General features: G+C 37.7%; 1 protein-coding gene across 1 annotated transcript in view; it reads right to left on the bottom strand.

Moving 5' to 3' along the window:
• The window catches only part of DYNC2H1 (dynein, cytoplasmic 2, heavy chain 1), a 305,345-nt gene that overhangs the window by 278,575 nt on the left and 8,842 nt on the right, over positions 1-17,928 (bottom strand). Inside the window, 7 exon segments of the mRNA XM_006773520.2 lie at positions 2-74; positions 158-297; positions 1,587-1,685; positions 2,501-2,653; positions 7,839-7,934; positions 10,437-10,632; positions 16,884-17,059. Coding sequence (XP_006773583.1) covers positions 2-74; positions 158-297; positions 1,587-1,685; positions 2,501-2,653; positions 7,839-7,934; positions 10,437-10,632; positions 16,884-17,059 — 933 coding nt within the window.

Below are 17,928 nucleotides of genomic sequence, written 5' to 3'. Positions count from 1 at the left end.
TAAATCTCTTCATTTCTCTGTAATATTTAGCACGGATTTCTTCAAAAGGAGGCCTGAATTGTAACCGTCCTTGTCTGCAAGTAAATAAGTAACTTTAAGATGTAAGTTATTAGAAAATTTTAGAATGAAAAGTAAACTGGGTTTCAAAAAATCTTACTTGTACAGTAAGTCTATATTAATTTCGGGAAGATTCTCATTAAGTGCTTCTAAGCCCATCTGATACTGATGCTCCAGAGCTTTGTACAGCTGATGATTCCAGTGCAGCTTCCACGCATGCATGTCACTTGCTTGGAATCCCTAATATGTTATATTTACATTTTTTATTTAAAAATTAGGTAATAGAATGAGGGTTAATGCTTTCATATCATATAGAGTAAAATTATAAGCAATAAAAAACTTATTTTTAAATATCTTAAAATAAGCAACTCCTTAATTACTATTTGTAGTATGAGAGGTTATATAAAGTCAAACAAGAAAATCGCTAATTTTCAAGTTTATAAATGGAATACAAAAATCAGTAAAATTTTAAAAATTAAGTTATAAATATAAGTATATTTTAGAATCAGACTTTATGTTTACAGTAAAAGGAACAACAATTTTTTTTGTGAACTTTTTAGTCCTTTTTCAAATATCCCCATCAAGTATAGCTCTTTCCTTCCCTTCTCACCCCCTAAATAAACCTTCTGCATTTTAAAACATGTTAAGTTTAAATTTTAAAATGCTCAGGATAGTTTATATAATCTTTTGCTTCCATGTAACCATAAATATATCAATTCTAACACTTTAATGTTTGGGGTTTTTTTCTTCAAGTTCTAAGAACTAAAAAATATATGCAGCCCAGCCACGCTTAGGTCAGTGGTTGAGCGTCCAACTATGAACCAGGAGGTCACAGTTCAATTCCTGGTCAGGGCACATATCCGGGTTGCGGGCTCGATCCCCAGTAATGGGTGTGCAGGAGGCAGATCAATGATTCTCATCATTGATGTTTCTATCTTTCTCTCCCTCTCCCTTCCTCTCTGAAATCAATAAAAATATTTTTTTAAAAAATATATATATACATGCAAATGTATAAGACACCTAACTCATATTCAACCAACATCCTACATACTATATGTGGCAGGCACTATGCTAACTGCTTTTCTTTACATCATTTCTTATATAAAAATGTGAATAGAACTGAAATTTTGCTCAAAAAAGGAAAAAGTTCTAATACAGAGTTATTTCGATCTTTAGGCTTCTGCCTAAACTTAACCTTGTGTTCTACAGATGTCATAATTACCTAAAAGAAAACTAATGAATGATAAATAATTAAGTACCACGTCAGAAAAACTATAAACTCTCAGTTGAGAGATTTGTTATTCTATAAGACAAATAGAAATTTCTTATATTTGTAAATGTAAATGTATTGTTATTTTATGGTCTTTAGGTATAATTCAATCAAATTCTAATTTTATCTGTAATTCATTAGTAAAGGTTTATAAATAACCTTGATAAACTTTTCAGCAATTCATATATTAAATTCATATATTCTCTGAAACGGTCATATTTCAAAGTGTAGACATATTTCAAAGTAAAACATACTCTACCTGTGCTTCTACACTTGCTAAGCCAGTTCTCAATTCCTGTAATCCATCTTTCCAACGCTGTTGTTGCCGAAGCAGATCAATATTCATAAGAATTACCACCTGTTAAAAATTAGAGCGGTCTCAAAGTATCACCTGAAATGGTAACTTTTCAGTGGAAAAACTGGACAGACATGACTTTAAGTGATCCAGGTTAACTCAACCTAAAGTATGACATACCAATACCTGATCAATGCACTGAGAAAGGCGAAACAGCACTTCGGTGATATTCCAGCCCAAATGGCATAACGCTAACTTAATCATGAGAAAATACTATATAACCCACATCTAGAGATATTCTACAAGATCAGTGACAAGTACTCATCAAAAGTTTCAAGGTCGAGGTGATCCAGGTTAACTCAACCTAAAGTATGACATACCAATACCTGATCAATGCACTGAGAAAGGCGAAACAGCACTTCGGTGATATTCCAGCCCAAATGGCATAACGCTAACTTAATCATGAGAAAATACTATATAACCCACATCTAGAGATATTCTACAAGATCAGTGACAAGTACTCATCAAAAGTTTCAAGGTCATAAAAAACAAGCAAAGACTAAGGAGGAGGAGACTCCAGAGACTCAACAACTAAATGCAAGAAGGGATCCTGGACTGGATCCTTGAAAAAGAAAAAGGAATAGTGGAGAAACTGCAAAATTCAAAAGCAACTTATTTCCTAGTTTTGTTAACTCTAACATGGTTATATAAGTTCTTAACAGAGGACGCTGGACAAAGCGTAGTATGAATGAACTCTGTTCTATTTTTACAATTTTAAGTCTCAAATTATTCCCAAGTAAGAAGTTATTTTAAATTATATTCTAATTACTTTAAACAATACTATTCATAGCTCATTCAATTTTATAAATAAAGTATACCTTTTCACAAAACGTAGTGTGCCATTTTCTCAGCTTCCTATTTTCAGTGGCAAGGCGGTCAGCAGCACTTTGGAGCTTTTGGATGTAGCCTTCTAACTCAGGGGGATTATCCCAAGTAATCTGTGACTTTCCCCCACTTCCAGCTTTTGAATTCTAAGGTACAACAAATGGCATTTAGTATTTAAATGCATTACTTTTTTCCCCCAAAATTCCATATTCTACATCATAAGTCCAATAATTCCTAAAATCGACCTGCAGTAAAAAGAGCATAATATTCCCATTTTATAATTGATAAGGCAATCTGACCAACATTGAGTAGCCTCATTCCTTCCAGGTTCTCCCTCTTACAAGCAAAAAACCCTGTACCTAACATAACAATCATAGGAAAAGTGAAAGGCAGAAATAAGAAATAGACAGTGAACAAATCTTGCGAATTAAGGAACAAGATACCTGGGTTTCCCTACTGTCTCCATATCTCCAGGAAAGGACACTGGAGAAGCCTCCAACCTAGGGGTCAGACAAATAAAGCTCCAGAAAATGCCTATTTCTTCTCACCAAAGGCCTAGGATAGTGATGGCGAACCTTTTGAACTCAGCGTGTCAGCACTTTTAAAAACCCTAACTTAACTCTGGTGCCGTGTCACATATAGAAATTTTTTGGTATTTGCAACCATAGTAAAACACAGACTTATATTTTTGATATTTATTTTATATATTTAAATGCCATTTAACAAAGAAAAATCAACCAAAAACATGAGTTCGCATGTAACCACTGACACGTGTGTCATAGGTTCACCATCACTGGCCTAGGAAAACAGTAGCCTACCAGAAAACCCTTTTAGCAATACCCACCCTGCTCAAGCCAACAGCAATAAAAAACACCTCTCTGATATTTCAGTGAGACCAAGTAGAGAGTTGATCTTCCATCCCCTGCTTAGCAAAAGCAGGCAGCACTCAAACTCCCCTGCCAAGGTAATGTCGATGGGCTGAACTATGCTACTTCTCATGAGTTTCCTAAATCATATTAGATTATTGAAATGAAAATTTTATACCAACATCTGATGTTGTGCTCTGCATATGTAGAGGGAATACTTAAGACAAATATGTAATAGGGGAGAGGATAGAGAGACATAATAGAAGGTTTCTATACCAATTGAAATAGTAAGGTATAGCAAGTTTCTGGAATACAGAAGACCCTCAATAAATAGATAATGAGTAAATGAAATTAAAATATCCTATATAATAAAAGCCTAATATGCAAATTGTCCACTCAGGCGGTCGTTCAACTGGGAGTTCAACCACTCACTATGATATGCGCTGACCACCAGGGGGCAGCGCAGAACATGGCAGGTGTTAGCAACACAGCGCTGGCAGCGGGCGGCAGTGGAGGCACTGCCGGTCCTGATGGACCCTGATGAGAGCGGAACCATGGCGGGATGGTGGAACAGGTGAGCAAGCAGTGCCAGACCAAGGCGGGTGCAAGTAGGGGCCTGATAGACCCGCCGATCACCTGCAGACAGTGACCAGCAATGGCAGAGGGGGGCAGGGCCGCCACCCAGCTCCCAGGTGCTAAGGGAGCCGGGTAGGGGGCCCAGTCCCAATTGATCGCTCCACAGACAGGATGGTGGAGCAGGTGAAGGGGTGGCACCAGGCTGAGGTGGGATGCCAGATGGGGCTACAGGGCTGTGAGACTGTGACCAGAAGCTGGGGCCGCAAGGCTGGGGGCGAGAGCTGGGGCCCGATCTCCATGGGGGTGGGGGGTCTCCCAAGGGACCCCACCCATGCACGAATTCATGCACCAGGCCTCTAATTATATAATAAATTCAATAAAATATTCTGTGAATCAGTTCTAAAGCATTTATTGATAACTAGAGGCCCAATGCATGAATTTGTGCACCAGTGGGGTCCCTCGGGCTGGTCTGCAGGATCAAACCGAAACCAGCTCTCTGACATCCTCAGAAGGGTTCTGGGTTGCGAGAGGGAGCAGGCCAGGCCGAGGGACCCCACCGGTGCACAATCGGGGCCAGGGAGGGACACGAGAGGCTGGCCAGCCAGGGAAGGACCGTGGGAGGGCTCCAGGGCGTGTCCAACCCATCTCCCTCTAGTCTCTATTGGCTGGACCCCAGCAGCAAGCTAATGTACCAGTTGGAGTGTCTGCCCCCTGGTGGTCAGTGCATGTCATAGTGAGAGGTTGAGTGGCCTTAGCGTATCATTAACATATTATGCTTTGATGGTTGAACAGCGGACCGGACGACCGGACACTTAGCACATTAGGCTTTTATTATATAGGATTATTACATGGAACTTAACATTGTATTCCTTGAGAATATGAAAATAGAATCCTTCCAATATACTACAAGATAGTGAGTGGTCAGAGAATTATTATTATTTTTGTTATTGTTAATCCTCACCTGAGGATATTTTTCTCATTGATTTTTTTTTTTTAAGGAAGTGGAACAGACGGGTAGAGACAGAGAGAGAAACCGGGGCCAGGGATTGAGCCTGCAACCGAGGTACATGCACTTGACCATAATTGAAACCACATCCCTTCAGCCCAAAGGCCAACACTCTAACCACTGAGCCAAACTGGGTATGGCATAGCCAAAGAATTACAAAGAACCTCAGTGTTCTCTCTCCTCCTATCTCAGTGTTTTATCCACCACTAAGTCTCATTTAACATGTTACATATAAGTATTTAGTTCTCACAACCCAATTTCTTAATATGAGTTTTCTCTTCAGAAATATGAAGATATTATTTTTTGTTGTTGTTGCTAATCCTCATCCGAGTATACTTTTTCCATTGATTTTTAGAGAGAGTGGAAGGGAGGGGGAGATACAAAGAAAGAGAAACATCAATGTGAGAGAAACACATCAATTGGTTGCCTTCTGCACACACCCCAACTAGTGATGGGGATCAAACATGCAACCAAGGTATGTGCACTTGACAGGAATCTAATTCACAACCCTCAGTCCATGGGACAATGCTCTAACCACTGACCCAAACCAGCAAGGGCTCAAGATATTATTTTGAATACATTTATTAGAAAAGAAAAAGCTCTAAAGGCTTACAATTGAAATAACCAATGGACATAGACACGGGGGCGGGGCATGTGTTGGGGGGTGGGAGTGGCCAGGGAGAGGTCAATGGAGGGACAAAGAAACATATGTAACACTTCAATCAATAATGAATTAAAATATATATATAGTCTCTATATTAGGTGAAAAGATCAAAATAATAAAATATGATCTCAATTCCAAAAAGTATACTTTTAAATATACAAAGGAAGCAAAGTTTAAAAAGCTATACACCAGACTGTTGAGAATAGCCATCTCTTGGTGGTAAGATTAGAAGACCGTTTTGTTTTGTTTTGTTTTTTTCTTTTTGTTTACCTAAATTTTTTAATTTTTTCCATTATAAACTTGTATTGAGCTTTGGCAACAGGAAAAATGGTTTTTATAATATCTGTAAATTTTTATTGGTTTTATATAAGTTTATGTATAGATTTCATGTAGATTTATATAACTTCTAGTTCATTTTAAGCCTGAGTACTAGTGTGCAGAAAAGAGTTAACGTAGCAAGTCTGATTATCATCCCTGGAAAAGCCTACGTAAGAGATCAGTCCTTAACAGGCCGCTGGGAACCTGGAGTTTGGGAGGGTTCCCACCACGCTAATTTTAGGAGTGGCTCATGGTACCTATAGTAAACAATACGGTTTATGCTGAATGCTTGATTTTCTTCAGGGGACCTGGAATTTTGGTACATAATGGGCTAAAGATTCCTACATGACCAGCCCCTAATTAAAACCTGGGCACTAAGTTGCTAATGATCTTCCCCAGTAAGACAACAGTGCACTGTTACAACTTGTTGCTGGGAGAATTAACCATGCCCTGTGTGACTCCACTGGGAGGACCCTTAAAAGCTCCCACCTGGTTGCCCCAGGTCTTCACCCCCACGCACACTGCTTTTCACTGATTTTGCTTTGCAGCCTCTCATTGTAATAAATTACTGCCGTGGGTACAGCAAAGCCTGGTGGATCCTGTGAGTCCTCCTGAAAAATCACAGAACCTGGGCGTAGTCTTCAGGACCATGACACAACTAGTTATTTACTTTCAAGTAATACTTTCAACAATAAAGATTTTTAAATTAAAAAAAAAAGAATAAAAGAATAAAAAAAGGAAAAAAAAAGAATAAAAGGGCATATTCTTCTTCTACATAATTTTTCAAATATATCATGTTTATGAACACTAAAAATGTAGATTTCAATAGGCTAACAACCACACAGTAACATCTACATTTAAAATTGTTGTGGATGTTCCTAATTTCATGTGTGGATATTTCAATAAGCACAAAGAGCAAATAAATCTTAAATTTATGTCTTTGTTACTGGTTCATAAAAGCTCATTTATGATTAAAGATATTAACCATTTGTCATGCATTCCAATTTCAATACCATGTTTTTGTTATTGTTTTACTGTGGAGTTTTAATTTTTAGTTGTACAGAAGTTGTGTATTGAAGTATAATCATGTTATTTTTTTAATTAAATAAATAAATAAAACCAGTTGTTGATGGAAAAGCACTAGTCTGTACATAAAGTTCATGTCATACTTCAGTGAATAAGTAAATATAATAGCATACGAATTATATGTTATATATGTTAATTCTAAATCAACACAAAAATATGTGAAACATAACCATTTAAATCTACTGTTGGAAAAAATGTTACTTATTAAAAGTGAAGGAAATCATTGGAGAGCAAAATAAAGCCTAGATCACCCTAGTTGGTTTGACTTAGTGGATAGAGCGTTGGCCTGCAGACTGAAGTGTCCTGGGTTCGATTATGGTCAAGAGCAGGGGTCCTCAAACTACAGCCCGTGGGCCACATGCAAATACAAATATTGTATTTGTTCCTGTTTTGTTTTTTTACTTCAAAATAAGGTATGTGGAGTGTGCATAGGAATTTGTTCATAGTTTGTTTTAAACTATAGTCCGGCCCTCCAATGGTCTGAGGGACAGTGAACTGGCCCCCTGTTTAAAAAGTTTGAGGACCCCTGGTCAAGGGCATGCACCTCAGTGCAGGTTCCATCCTTACTGGGGGCAAGTGCAGGAGGCAATGAATCGATGTCTCTCTCTCACATTGATGTTTCTCTTCCTCTGTCTCTCCCTCTCCCTTCAACTCTCTCTAAAAATCAATGGAAAAATATCCTCAGGTGAGGATTATAAAAATAAAAACCTTAGATCAATGGCTATATTGAGCTTAAGGATATACTAAAAAACCTAAGAAATAAGAAATACTTCACATGTAAACACTAATTATAAAAACATAAAAAGTCCATTTACCTTAATTATCTGTTCAAATGCTAAGGCAGATTGTAACATCATTGGTCTCTGACTCTGAATCATCTGCTGATCGATAGAATTGTAAAAATGTGCCACCTACAAAGTAAAAGTCCAATTAGCAAAAGTCAGTAATAAATAGTGTATTTAATTTTTAATTTTTGTTCATTTTCCATTGTCTGAATGGAAATAATTTTTCTCAATTCTAGGATTTAAAAAATAGACTTTTTTCATCTCCATTCTTGTATTTATGCATGTATCATTATACACAACCAGCAAATATGTGTTGACCTCCTATAATTTGCCAAGGCATGTCCTGGGGGCTAATTAAACAAAGATTATAAAACCTAGTCCCTGGACTCAAAAAGTACAGTCTCACAGAGAACACAGAGGAAACCAGAAAAGCATGGTAAGTGCTAAAAAAACAAAAACAAAAACAATCTGAACTCTTAATCCTTGCAACTCTCCAAACCTGCTCCTTCCTTTTCTAGTATATAACACAATGATTTACACATTTCTTAAATCAAAAAAATATATAGATTTGCATTGTCCTTACTCTTCTCTCACATCCCACATTAGTGAAGTCTATTGACTATATACTTTGATAATTTATATTGAATCCAACTTCTTCACCCCCCTCCATCAATCCCATCCCACTCTAAGCACCCTCATCTCTTGGCAAGACCAGTGAAGCAGTCTCCTAACTGGTCTATTTCCCAGTAGGGCCTCCTATTGTCTATGCAAAGTCTCCAAATCAACCAGAGTGGTCCTTTCTTAAACATAAATCATACACCTTTTGCAAACTCAAAACCTTCCAATGACTTCCCAATACATCTGAGAAAAAGTCCCAAATCAGGAAAACTGGAAGCAACAGAACATATACTATTACAACAACCTGGAAATTCTATTATCTATCCAACATCCTACTACTCTACTCTAGCTAACTGTCTACTCATAAGTAAAGGTATATATAAATAGATTTTCCCAGTTGTTCTTCCAGGGGTAAATACAAATACTATATAATCATTCATTCATCTTTTGAGCTCCTATTGTGTTAAGCTAAATACTTAGGATACAAAAGGGAGCAAGACTCTCTGCTTTTGAATATGTAGTCCCTCTCTGAAATGATCACCCTTGTGCTCTTAATAGAACATATACTATATACTCTTCCAGACTCACACCAAACACCATTCATTCCTCTGTAAAAATTTATCTGATACTATCTCTATCTCTACCTAGGAAAATAATTGAAAACTACTACCTCTCTGCTCTCACCGGACTTAGTGAACATCTATAATATAGTACTCATAATATATTAAAACTGTATTGATATGTTCACATATCTGCCATCACTCTATGAACTGTACTGCAATACATACGGGCTTTGGAGTCAGAGAGACTTGGTATCAAATCCCAGCTTCATAACTTGTTAGCTGTGTGGCACTGGAATACCTTTTACAAATCTGATCCCAATTAGAACAGTCAGGAGATTAATATAAATAAGGCATCTACCAGAAGGTTAGTATTTAATGACAACTCAATGTTTAGTTTGCTCTCTCCCACTAGACCAGTGGTTCTCAACCATATTTGATTTGCACCTAAGGCTACATTTGCCAATGTCGGGAGATACCTTTTATTGTTTGGACTATGCTCATGCTACTGACCAGAGATGCTGCTAAAAACATCTTACAATGCACAAGATGTCAGCAGTTGAGAAACCCTGCACTAGTTTATGACAGTAGTACGTTCATTCTTTTATCCTCACTGCAGTGTGACTTGGGGTACGGGTGCTCAATTAATCTTTGTTGAAGAAAAGAATAAGTGAGAGACCAAATACACAAGATACTGTCCCTGGTTTCTAAATCCTAATAATCAAGTGAGAGAGAAATTTTTTAAAAAAACAAAAAGTTATTTGCACACTGCACAAAGAATAAGGAACAATCAACTAAAAGAAGACACAACAAAGAGAGTGAGTTTTTAGTTGAGGATTAAGGGAAGACTTTGAGTTTTCTAATCAGAAAATACAGATATCAGTGCATGGAGCCACGTTCAAGTTTCATATAATCATGAACTAGTGCAATATGAGGGGAACGTATAGTAGTGAAGGTCACAACCAAGAAGAGTAGTACATAATTAAGAAGGACCTTGTATACTGTGCCAAGGACATAGCCAATTAGGTGATAATAGTTGGTTTTAAACTGGTACATGATATGACGGTAATGAACTGAACAGGTAGACTGAGGAAATAACCAAGAACAGAGACCAGTCCATCAGCCTGGTAATTCTCTAAGAACCTCCCCCCTGAAAGCAGGCAGAGGACCCCCTTTAATTAGAAGGTCAAAACCCATGCAAGTAACATGATAGAAAGATGAACAACAGAGAATATAATATTCTATTTTTCTGAAAGCTTATAAAATGAAAGGCAACAATACCTTAAATTATTAAAAGCCTATAGCATTTACAAAGCAAATTGTGTAGCAAATCAATTTCACAAGAGCTAATGGTGTCATTCTACTGGCCTAAAAAAATAAAAAGTAGAAAACAAATATCCAAATATAATGAACTCAGAATAGCCGTGTTTTCAAATACATAATTTCATACTTGTTTAAGAATAATTGCTTGCTTGCAGAATTTCTGTGCAATGTTTGCAACTTGCTGTATTTTAGCAGGAATAACAAAGCCAAGTGCAGAAAGCTGACGAACTTCTCTCAGAAGAATCACCAACCGATCTGAATAATGCACTTTTAATGATCCATCATTAGAATCCAATTCCATAATTCTACTGTTAGCCTCAATACTACAAAACAAAATGAATGACATTTTAAGTTTCATGTTCTCACTCTTCTGATTGATATATATAAAGTTAATTCAAGGTAAAAAAAATTTAATTATAGTTCCAACTTTTCTTTTTTCACATAGTATCTCACAATTCAGACCTTGATAATAAACTGTAATAACTAAAATATAACAATATTTCAACCAAGCACTTTTGAACTCAGAAAAATCAATCTCTCAACTTTCAACTAAGATTCAAAACTGACATATATACCATAAAGAAAAAAGGTTTTGATTCATTTTCTAAAAGTTTTTTTTTTTTTACTCCTCTTACGTGGTTCTTTAATACTTTTTATTATTATTATTACAGAGAGAGAGAGGGAGAGATAGAAACATCAATGATAAGAGAGAATCATTGATTAACTGCCTCCTGCACGCCCCACACTGGGGATCTAGCCAGCAACCCAGGCATGTGCCGTGACAGGGAACTGAACCATGACATCCTGGTTCATAGGTCGACACTCAACCACTGAGCCATGCCAGCCAGGCAGTTCTTTAATACTTTTATTAAAGGATTAATTAGAAGTAGAGATAACCCAATGGTTCACTTCTCTACTCTTGGTTTTACTATCTAAGGATTGTCCTTTCTTTGTTTCTTGTAAAGGATATAATTGCAAATTTTACACTGGGACACTCAAATCAGCAACAATTGTAAAAAGTAAGCAGAGCTAAATTAAGCATAAAGTATTATATTTTCATGACCTTTCTTTCAGGATCAGGTTTATATAATGCTCATTTTAAGTCACTTCCACAATTAAGAGATCTTTCAGGATTAAGAAAGGAAGCTACTAAAAAGCAAAGAACAAATCTAGTCAGCCTATTTAATAACACATAAAACGGCATACTTCAAAATGATTTGAAATTATTTAGCCAAAACTTTTCTATGTGAACATAGGGACTGTGAGAAAATTATTACAGTGGTCCTTTTTGCTTTTATTATCATCTAATCTTCAAAATTAGGTTCCATATACCAGGATATCCTAAAATATGTTCCACAACACACTGACTCTGTGGGATAATAATGAGTTTTCCAAAAAAAAAGTGGAAGTCAGGGTATTTCATTGTCAAATGGGAAACAAATACTGGGTTGAACAAAGTTACACAGGTTCTTCCCAGCAGGTGTCGGTCCTTTGGTATAGGATGGATCTCCACCGGAGCCATAGTGAAAAAAGTGTGCATATATTCCAAAATTAGCTAACTGAAGAAATCTTCCTTCGTTTTTTGGCCTGGAATATCTCTCCTATTTTAGGTTCAGGATAGAAAGGAGAAAAGTTAAATGATGTGAAATTATAATCATTTTGCCCTAGTACCTTTTAGTTCTTCTATGCTTCCTCCAACACCAAAATCCAAGATAAAAGGAAAAAAATTATTTATTCAGTTTAAGAAGCTCTCACTTATGGCCCTGTTGTCCTTCTTAGCAATATAGGGAAAATGGAGTTTCATATTATAAAGTTACTTTTAGAAAGTAACAAGTTTCTAAAAATTATAATATGACAAGTTTCTAAAAATACAATTATATTCTTGGAAAGTGTACCAGGACAAAGAAACAATGGTTTTTCTAGACCATCCTTTTTTTTTTTTCATTTTTATGTGTATTTTTTACTATTGATAGTATTACAGATATCTCTTATTTCCCCCAACTTTCCCCCCTCCTCCCAGAGCCCACCCACCTCCCCAGGTGTTCATTACCTATTGCCCATACCCATGAGCTATGCATATAACTATATAAGTTCTTTGGTTTATGTCTTCTTGTCCCCCGAACCCCACATCAAAGTATGTCAGTCTGTTCCATGCCTCCATCTTTCGGATCTCATTTTGTTGGTCAATTCATTTTGTTTCTATTTTACAGTTTTGTAGTATTCCATTGTGTAGATGTATCACAGCTTTTTTATCCTCTCATCTATTGATGGGCACTTGGGCTGTTTCCAAATCGTGGTTATCTATCTATAATAATAAAAGCGTAATATGCTAATTAGACCAGACAGCCAAACAACCTTCCAGACATCCTTCTGGAAGACCTTCCAGACGACCATCCCATGACCACCCTGCAGAGAGAGGCTCAGGCCACCAAATGGCAAGCTGCAGCAGCTGGGCAGGGCCTCCCTCTGCAGGGGCAATCCATCGCAGAGTCCCAGTCCAGTGGTCAGGGCCTACCTCTCTGGGGTGATCAATCTCAGGTCTCCTGGACTGTGAGAGGGCACAGGCTGGGCTGAGGTACCCCCCCCTCCAGTGCACAAATTTTGTGCACCAGGCCTCTAGTTATAAATAAAGCGGCTATGAATACAGGGGTGCATATATTCTTTCCCATTGGTATTTTGGGGTTTTTAGGATGTTTTCCAGAAGTGGGATGACTGGGTCAAACAGAAGTTCCATTTTTAATTTTTTGAGGAAACTCCTCAAAAGATAGTGGCTTGCACAAATCTGCATTCCCACCAGCAATGAACTACAGTGGGGCCTTGACTTACGAGTTTAATTCGTTCCGTGACGGAACTTATAACTCAAATTACTCGTATGTCAAATCAAAAGTGAACGAGTGAGACAGGTGATGCTGGGCTGATGTTGTGGCGTTCACTGTGACGTTCATTGCACCAACTTGCGGTGGGGTATCTGAAGCTGGCTCGTAACCCGAATTTTAGCTCACAACTCAAAGCAAAAAATCAGCCCAGAGACGGCTCCTATCTCGAAAAACTCGTTAGTCGGGACACTCGTAAGTCAAGGCCCCACTGTAGTTAGTGTTCCCTTTTCTCCACATTCTTGCCAGCACTTGTTGTTTGTTGATTTTTTTATGACAGCCATTCTGACAGGTGTGAGGTGATATCTCATTTGTTTCCAGGAAGTATTTAATTTCTTGCTTGATCTCAATGATAACCATATTCATTGTTTAATAACATGCTATTAGCTTCCATGTACTTGAGTGTTTTTGAGTATTTTATTGTACTTCATTTCTAACTTCATGCCATTATGTTCTGAGAAGATGTTTGGTATTATATCAATCTTCTTGAATTTGTATAGACTTGTTTTGTGCCCTAGCCTGTAGTCTATCTTTGAGAATGTTCCATGTGCACTTGAATATACACTGTTGCTTTGGTGTGAAATGTTCCATAAATATCAGTTAGATCCATCTGATTTAGTGTGTCACTTATGGCCTCTGTTTCCTCGTTCATTTTTTGTCTGAAAGATTGATCCCATAATCTCAGTAGGGTGTTAAAGTCCCACACTACAACTGTATTGCTGTCAATCTCTCCCTTAAGGTCTATCACGAGTTGTTTAATGCGCTTGGTTGCTCCTACATTGGGTGCATATGTTTACAAGGGTTATATTTTCTTTTTGAATCAATCCCTTTACTATAATGAAGTGGCCTTCTTTGTCCCTTGTTATGGCCTTCATTTTGAAATCTTTTTTTGTCTAATATGAGTATTGCTACTCGATGTTTTATTTTTTCTTTCCATTTGCATAGAATATATTTTTCCATCCCTTCAATCTCAGTCTGTGTGTATCTTTTTTTCTGAGGTGCACCTCTTGTAGACACCATATATATGGGTCATGTTTCTTATCCAGTCACCCTATGTCTTTTGACTGGATCATTTAGTCCATTTACATTTAAAATTATTATAGATAGGTATTTGTTTATTGCCATTTTTATTTTCTTTATGCCTATGATCCTCTCTCCTTTTCTTCTTCTTAAAACAGTCCCTTTGACATTACTTGCATTGCTAGTTTAGTGGTATTGTACTCCTTTAACCTCTTTTTGTCTGAAAAGCTTTTTATTTCACCTTCAATTTTAAATGACATCCTCGATACAGTAGTCTTGGATTCAGGACCTTGCTTTTCATTACTTCTAGTACTTCATGCTACTCCCTTCTGGCCTGGCCTGAAGTGTTTCTCTAGGGAAGTTAGTTGACATTTTAATGGGAACCCCTTTGTATGAATTTTCTCTCTCTCTCTCTCTCTCTCTCGAGGCCTTTAAGATTCTTTCTTTGTCTTTAACATTTACCATTTTAATTGTGATATATCTAGATGTGGGTCTCTTTGGGCTCATCTTGATTGGGATGCTCTGTGCCTCCTGAACTTGTGTGGCATTTTCCTTCACCAGGTTGGGGAAGTTTTCTGTCATTATTTCTTTAAACAGGTTCTCTGTTCCTTTCTCATCCTCTGCCTTTTCTAGTACTCCTATAATGTGAATGTTGTTATGTTTCATGTTGTCCCAGAGCTCCCTTAAGCTATCTTCCTGCTTTTTAATCCTTTGTTCTATTTGCTGCTCTAATTGTGTATTTATTTCTACCTTGTCTTCCAAGTCACTAATTTGGTCCTCTGCTTCATCCAATCTACTTTTACTCCCTTCCAGTGTGTTCATGTCAGACATAACATTCTTCATTTCGGTCTGGTTATTGTTAATGACTTCTATATCCTTTCCATGCTGTTGTAATTTGCACTAAATTCCTTTAGCACCTTTATAACCATTATTTTGAATTCTATTTCTAATAGGTTGCTTACCTCCACCTTATTTAATTCTTTTTCTGCACATTATTTCTCTCACTTGGAGGTTGTTTCTATGTCTCCCCTTATTAGCTATCTCTTTATATTTGCTTCTATGTTTTAGATAGAAATACTACACCTCCCAGTCATTGTGGGATGGCCTTATGTAGAAGGTGTCTTGAAGTGTCCAGTGGTGTAGACTCTGTTCACCTGAGCTGGATGCTCTAGGAATGCCCCTTGTGTGCACTGTTGGGTTCTCCTGTTGTAACTGAGACCTGACTGTTGATGTCTCATTATGGGAGTGATCTCCCCTCTCACTTGCTGCCAGTGAGGTTCAACCCCAATGTCTTCATGCCACCTGTCCAGTGGTCAGGGACTCCACAGCCCAGAGGCTGGGTCTGCCTTGAGTCTCACACCTTGATTGACCCTATTCTGGGTTATACTTCCTTTCCCCCACAGAGCTGGTCCCACAGGTGTCAGCTGCAAGCACTTGGGGCCCTGCTGGCTTTTGCCTTGCTGAGCAGGCTGGGATGGTATCTGCAGCGTAACCCAAACTGCTGTTTCTAATTAGAACAGGCAAAGACTCAAAGCCTCCAGAGAACCACCCCTGCCTGCAGTCCAACTGGATTCAGTCTGAGTATCTTCAAGCAATGGTCCACAGGTGGGGTAAGAGGTTTTCCAACAGGATGGGACAATTGCTTCTTCCAGGAGGCTAATTGCTATTCTAGGTCTCTTTATATGCCTCAGAAACTCCACAGGGTGGGGCAGAGGATTATACATAGTGTGGGTCAACTGTCTTTCCCCCAGGCAAAAACATCAGGATGGTACAGGTTTACCTGAGAAAGATGACCTCTGCAGCGTGAGGGAATGACTCAGCACAGGAAACCTGGGTGTCTGCCTTCCAAGCCCTATCCCCAGATCCCCCAACCCTGGCTTATATTTATACAGCTCCAGTCCACTCTGCCCACCCTTTATCCCTCTATCCCTGGCAGAAAGCAACCCAGCTGTTTTTCACAGCCAGATGTTACATGGACACCTTTCTCAGTTCTGGTCCTCTATGCTGGGGGGCCCAGCTTGAGGATTAAACCCCAGAGTTCTCAGTGGCAAACCCCAACAGCTGAGATATCTCTCTCTCGGTACTTCAACTGCTGTCTGCGGGAGCCCATCCAGCCCTTTTGTACCTCTGCCCTTCCTACCAGACTCTATGAGGTCTCTGCTTTTGGTCTATGGTTACCAGGGTTCTCTCCAGGTAGTCCTCAGTTCATTTTTCAGGATGGCTCTTCTGTGTTTTTGCTGTATTTCCAGTTTGGTCCTGGGAGCATGTCTGTGAGCTTCCACTTACTCTGCCACCATTTTTAATCCCTTTAGGCCATCGATTTTAAACTCCCATTAGAAAAATTAGGTTGACCAATTAAATTACATTCAAAACATATATAAATACCATTAAAACAAACAATTTTAGAAGAAGGAAAGCCTAATTCCAAAAATGGAATCTGCAGTTTTGGGGAATGAACCTGAGAAACAAGGGGGAGACAGTCAACTAACTACATCATAAAATTGCCAGCCCTAATGACTGAAAGGTTGATAAACAAAACCTAACCAAAAAACGTAAAGGAGTATCAGCAAGTGAGAAGAAAAAAGAGAGTAGAGATGATTAATTCCACCTTGCCACTGGACTAATAACATAAGAAAAAAGATTCTTGTCCAGATTTCACTGTTTAGTATATTTAAACTTACCACAAACCCGATCTAGAATCAGACAAACCAGACTGAATATCCCTGGACCAATCATCAAATTGTTCTTGTTCATACAGTTTAAACTGCTCTAAGAGATCTTCAGCACTTCGATGGAAAGATCGATATCCTGATGAGTCAGACAAAACAGCCTCTGCTATCTTGATGGTATCATCCACCTTAATAAGCCAAATTACAAGAATATTTATTATTTAAAATCTAACAAAATTAGCATAAAATAAACACCATTCTCTGATCTTAGAAATTATTTTCCCATTCATCTATAAATAGTATAATAGAAGATTTTCCAGTGAATATAAAAATATCAACCCATAGTTTGCTTCAAAATTATACAAGCTCAGGACAGCAAAACACAGAGGAGAATGCATACAAGGCATAATCTGAAGGTTAAAATAAGGGAAATTCAGGTGAAACTCCAAGAATTTTGCAATACTCCTAAATATATTAAACATCAGTTTGGACCCTTTGCTAAATGCTCTGATTAATATCTCAAACCATGATTAGTGCAATTTGAATGGCAATTTAAAGGAGAGATATTCCTTTCCTTCATAACTGTACAAAGGACAATGTAGCACCTCAGAAAGCTGACAGAAAATTAAGCAGCATCAAAGTAAAACATCAAAAATACAAGCTTGAATAAGTAAAAATCTCAAACATGTTAGCCTTAATAGTACCCTATAGCTGTGCTCTTCTCTTGAATATTTTTTTACAAAGACTTACCTGGAAAACTGCAATTGGAATGACAAATGGTTTGATAATTATCTCTATACAAGGAATGAGAAGAACCATTACAAACTCCTCAGCACACTTTTTTCAGAATTCTACTTTTCACATAAAAATTTAATGGATATACAAAGAAAAATAGAAAATGTCTTTTAATGTTTTCACTACAATTCTAGAGTGGTTTCTATATTAATTTAGCAGATTTTACAATTATTGTTCTTCAACTTTTATTAAAATAAATACCTTCATGCCCTGACTGGTTTGGCTCAGTGGATAGAGCATCGGCCTGCGGACTGAAGGATAC

Source organism: Myotis davidii, unplaced genomic scaffold, assembly GCF_000327345.1.
Source record: "Myotis davidii unplaced genomic scaffold, ASM32734v1 scaffold1025, whole genome shotgun sequence".
Classification (NCBI taxonomy): domain Eukaryota; kingdom Metazoa; phylum Chordata; class Mammalia; order Chiroptera; family Vespertilionidae; genus Myotis; species Myotis davidii.
Note: the sequence above shows the minus strand (reverse complement) of the source record. Positions and strands in the feature narration are given on the sequence as shown.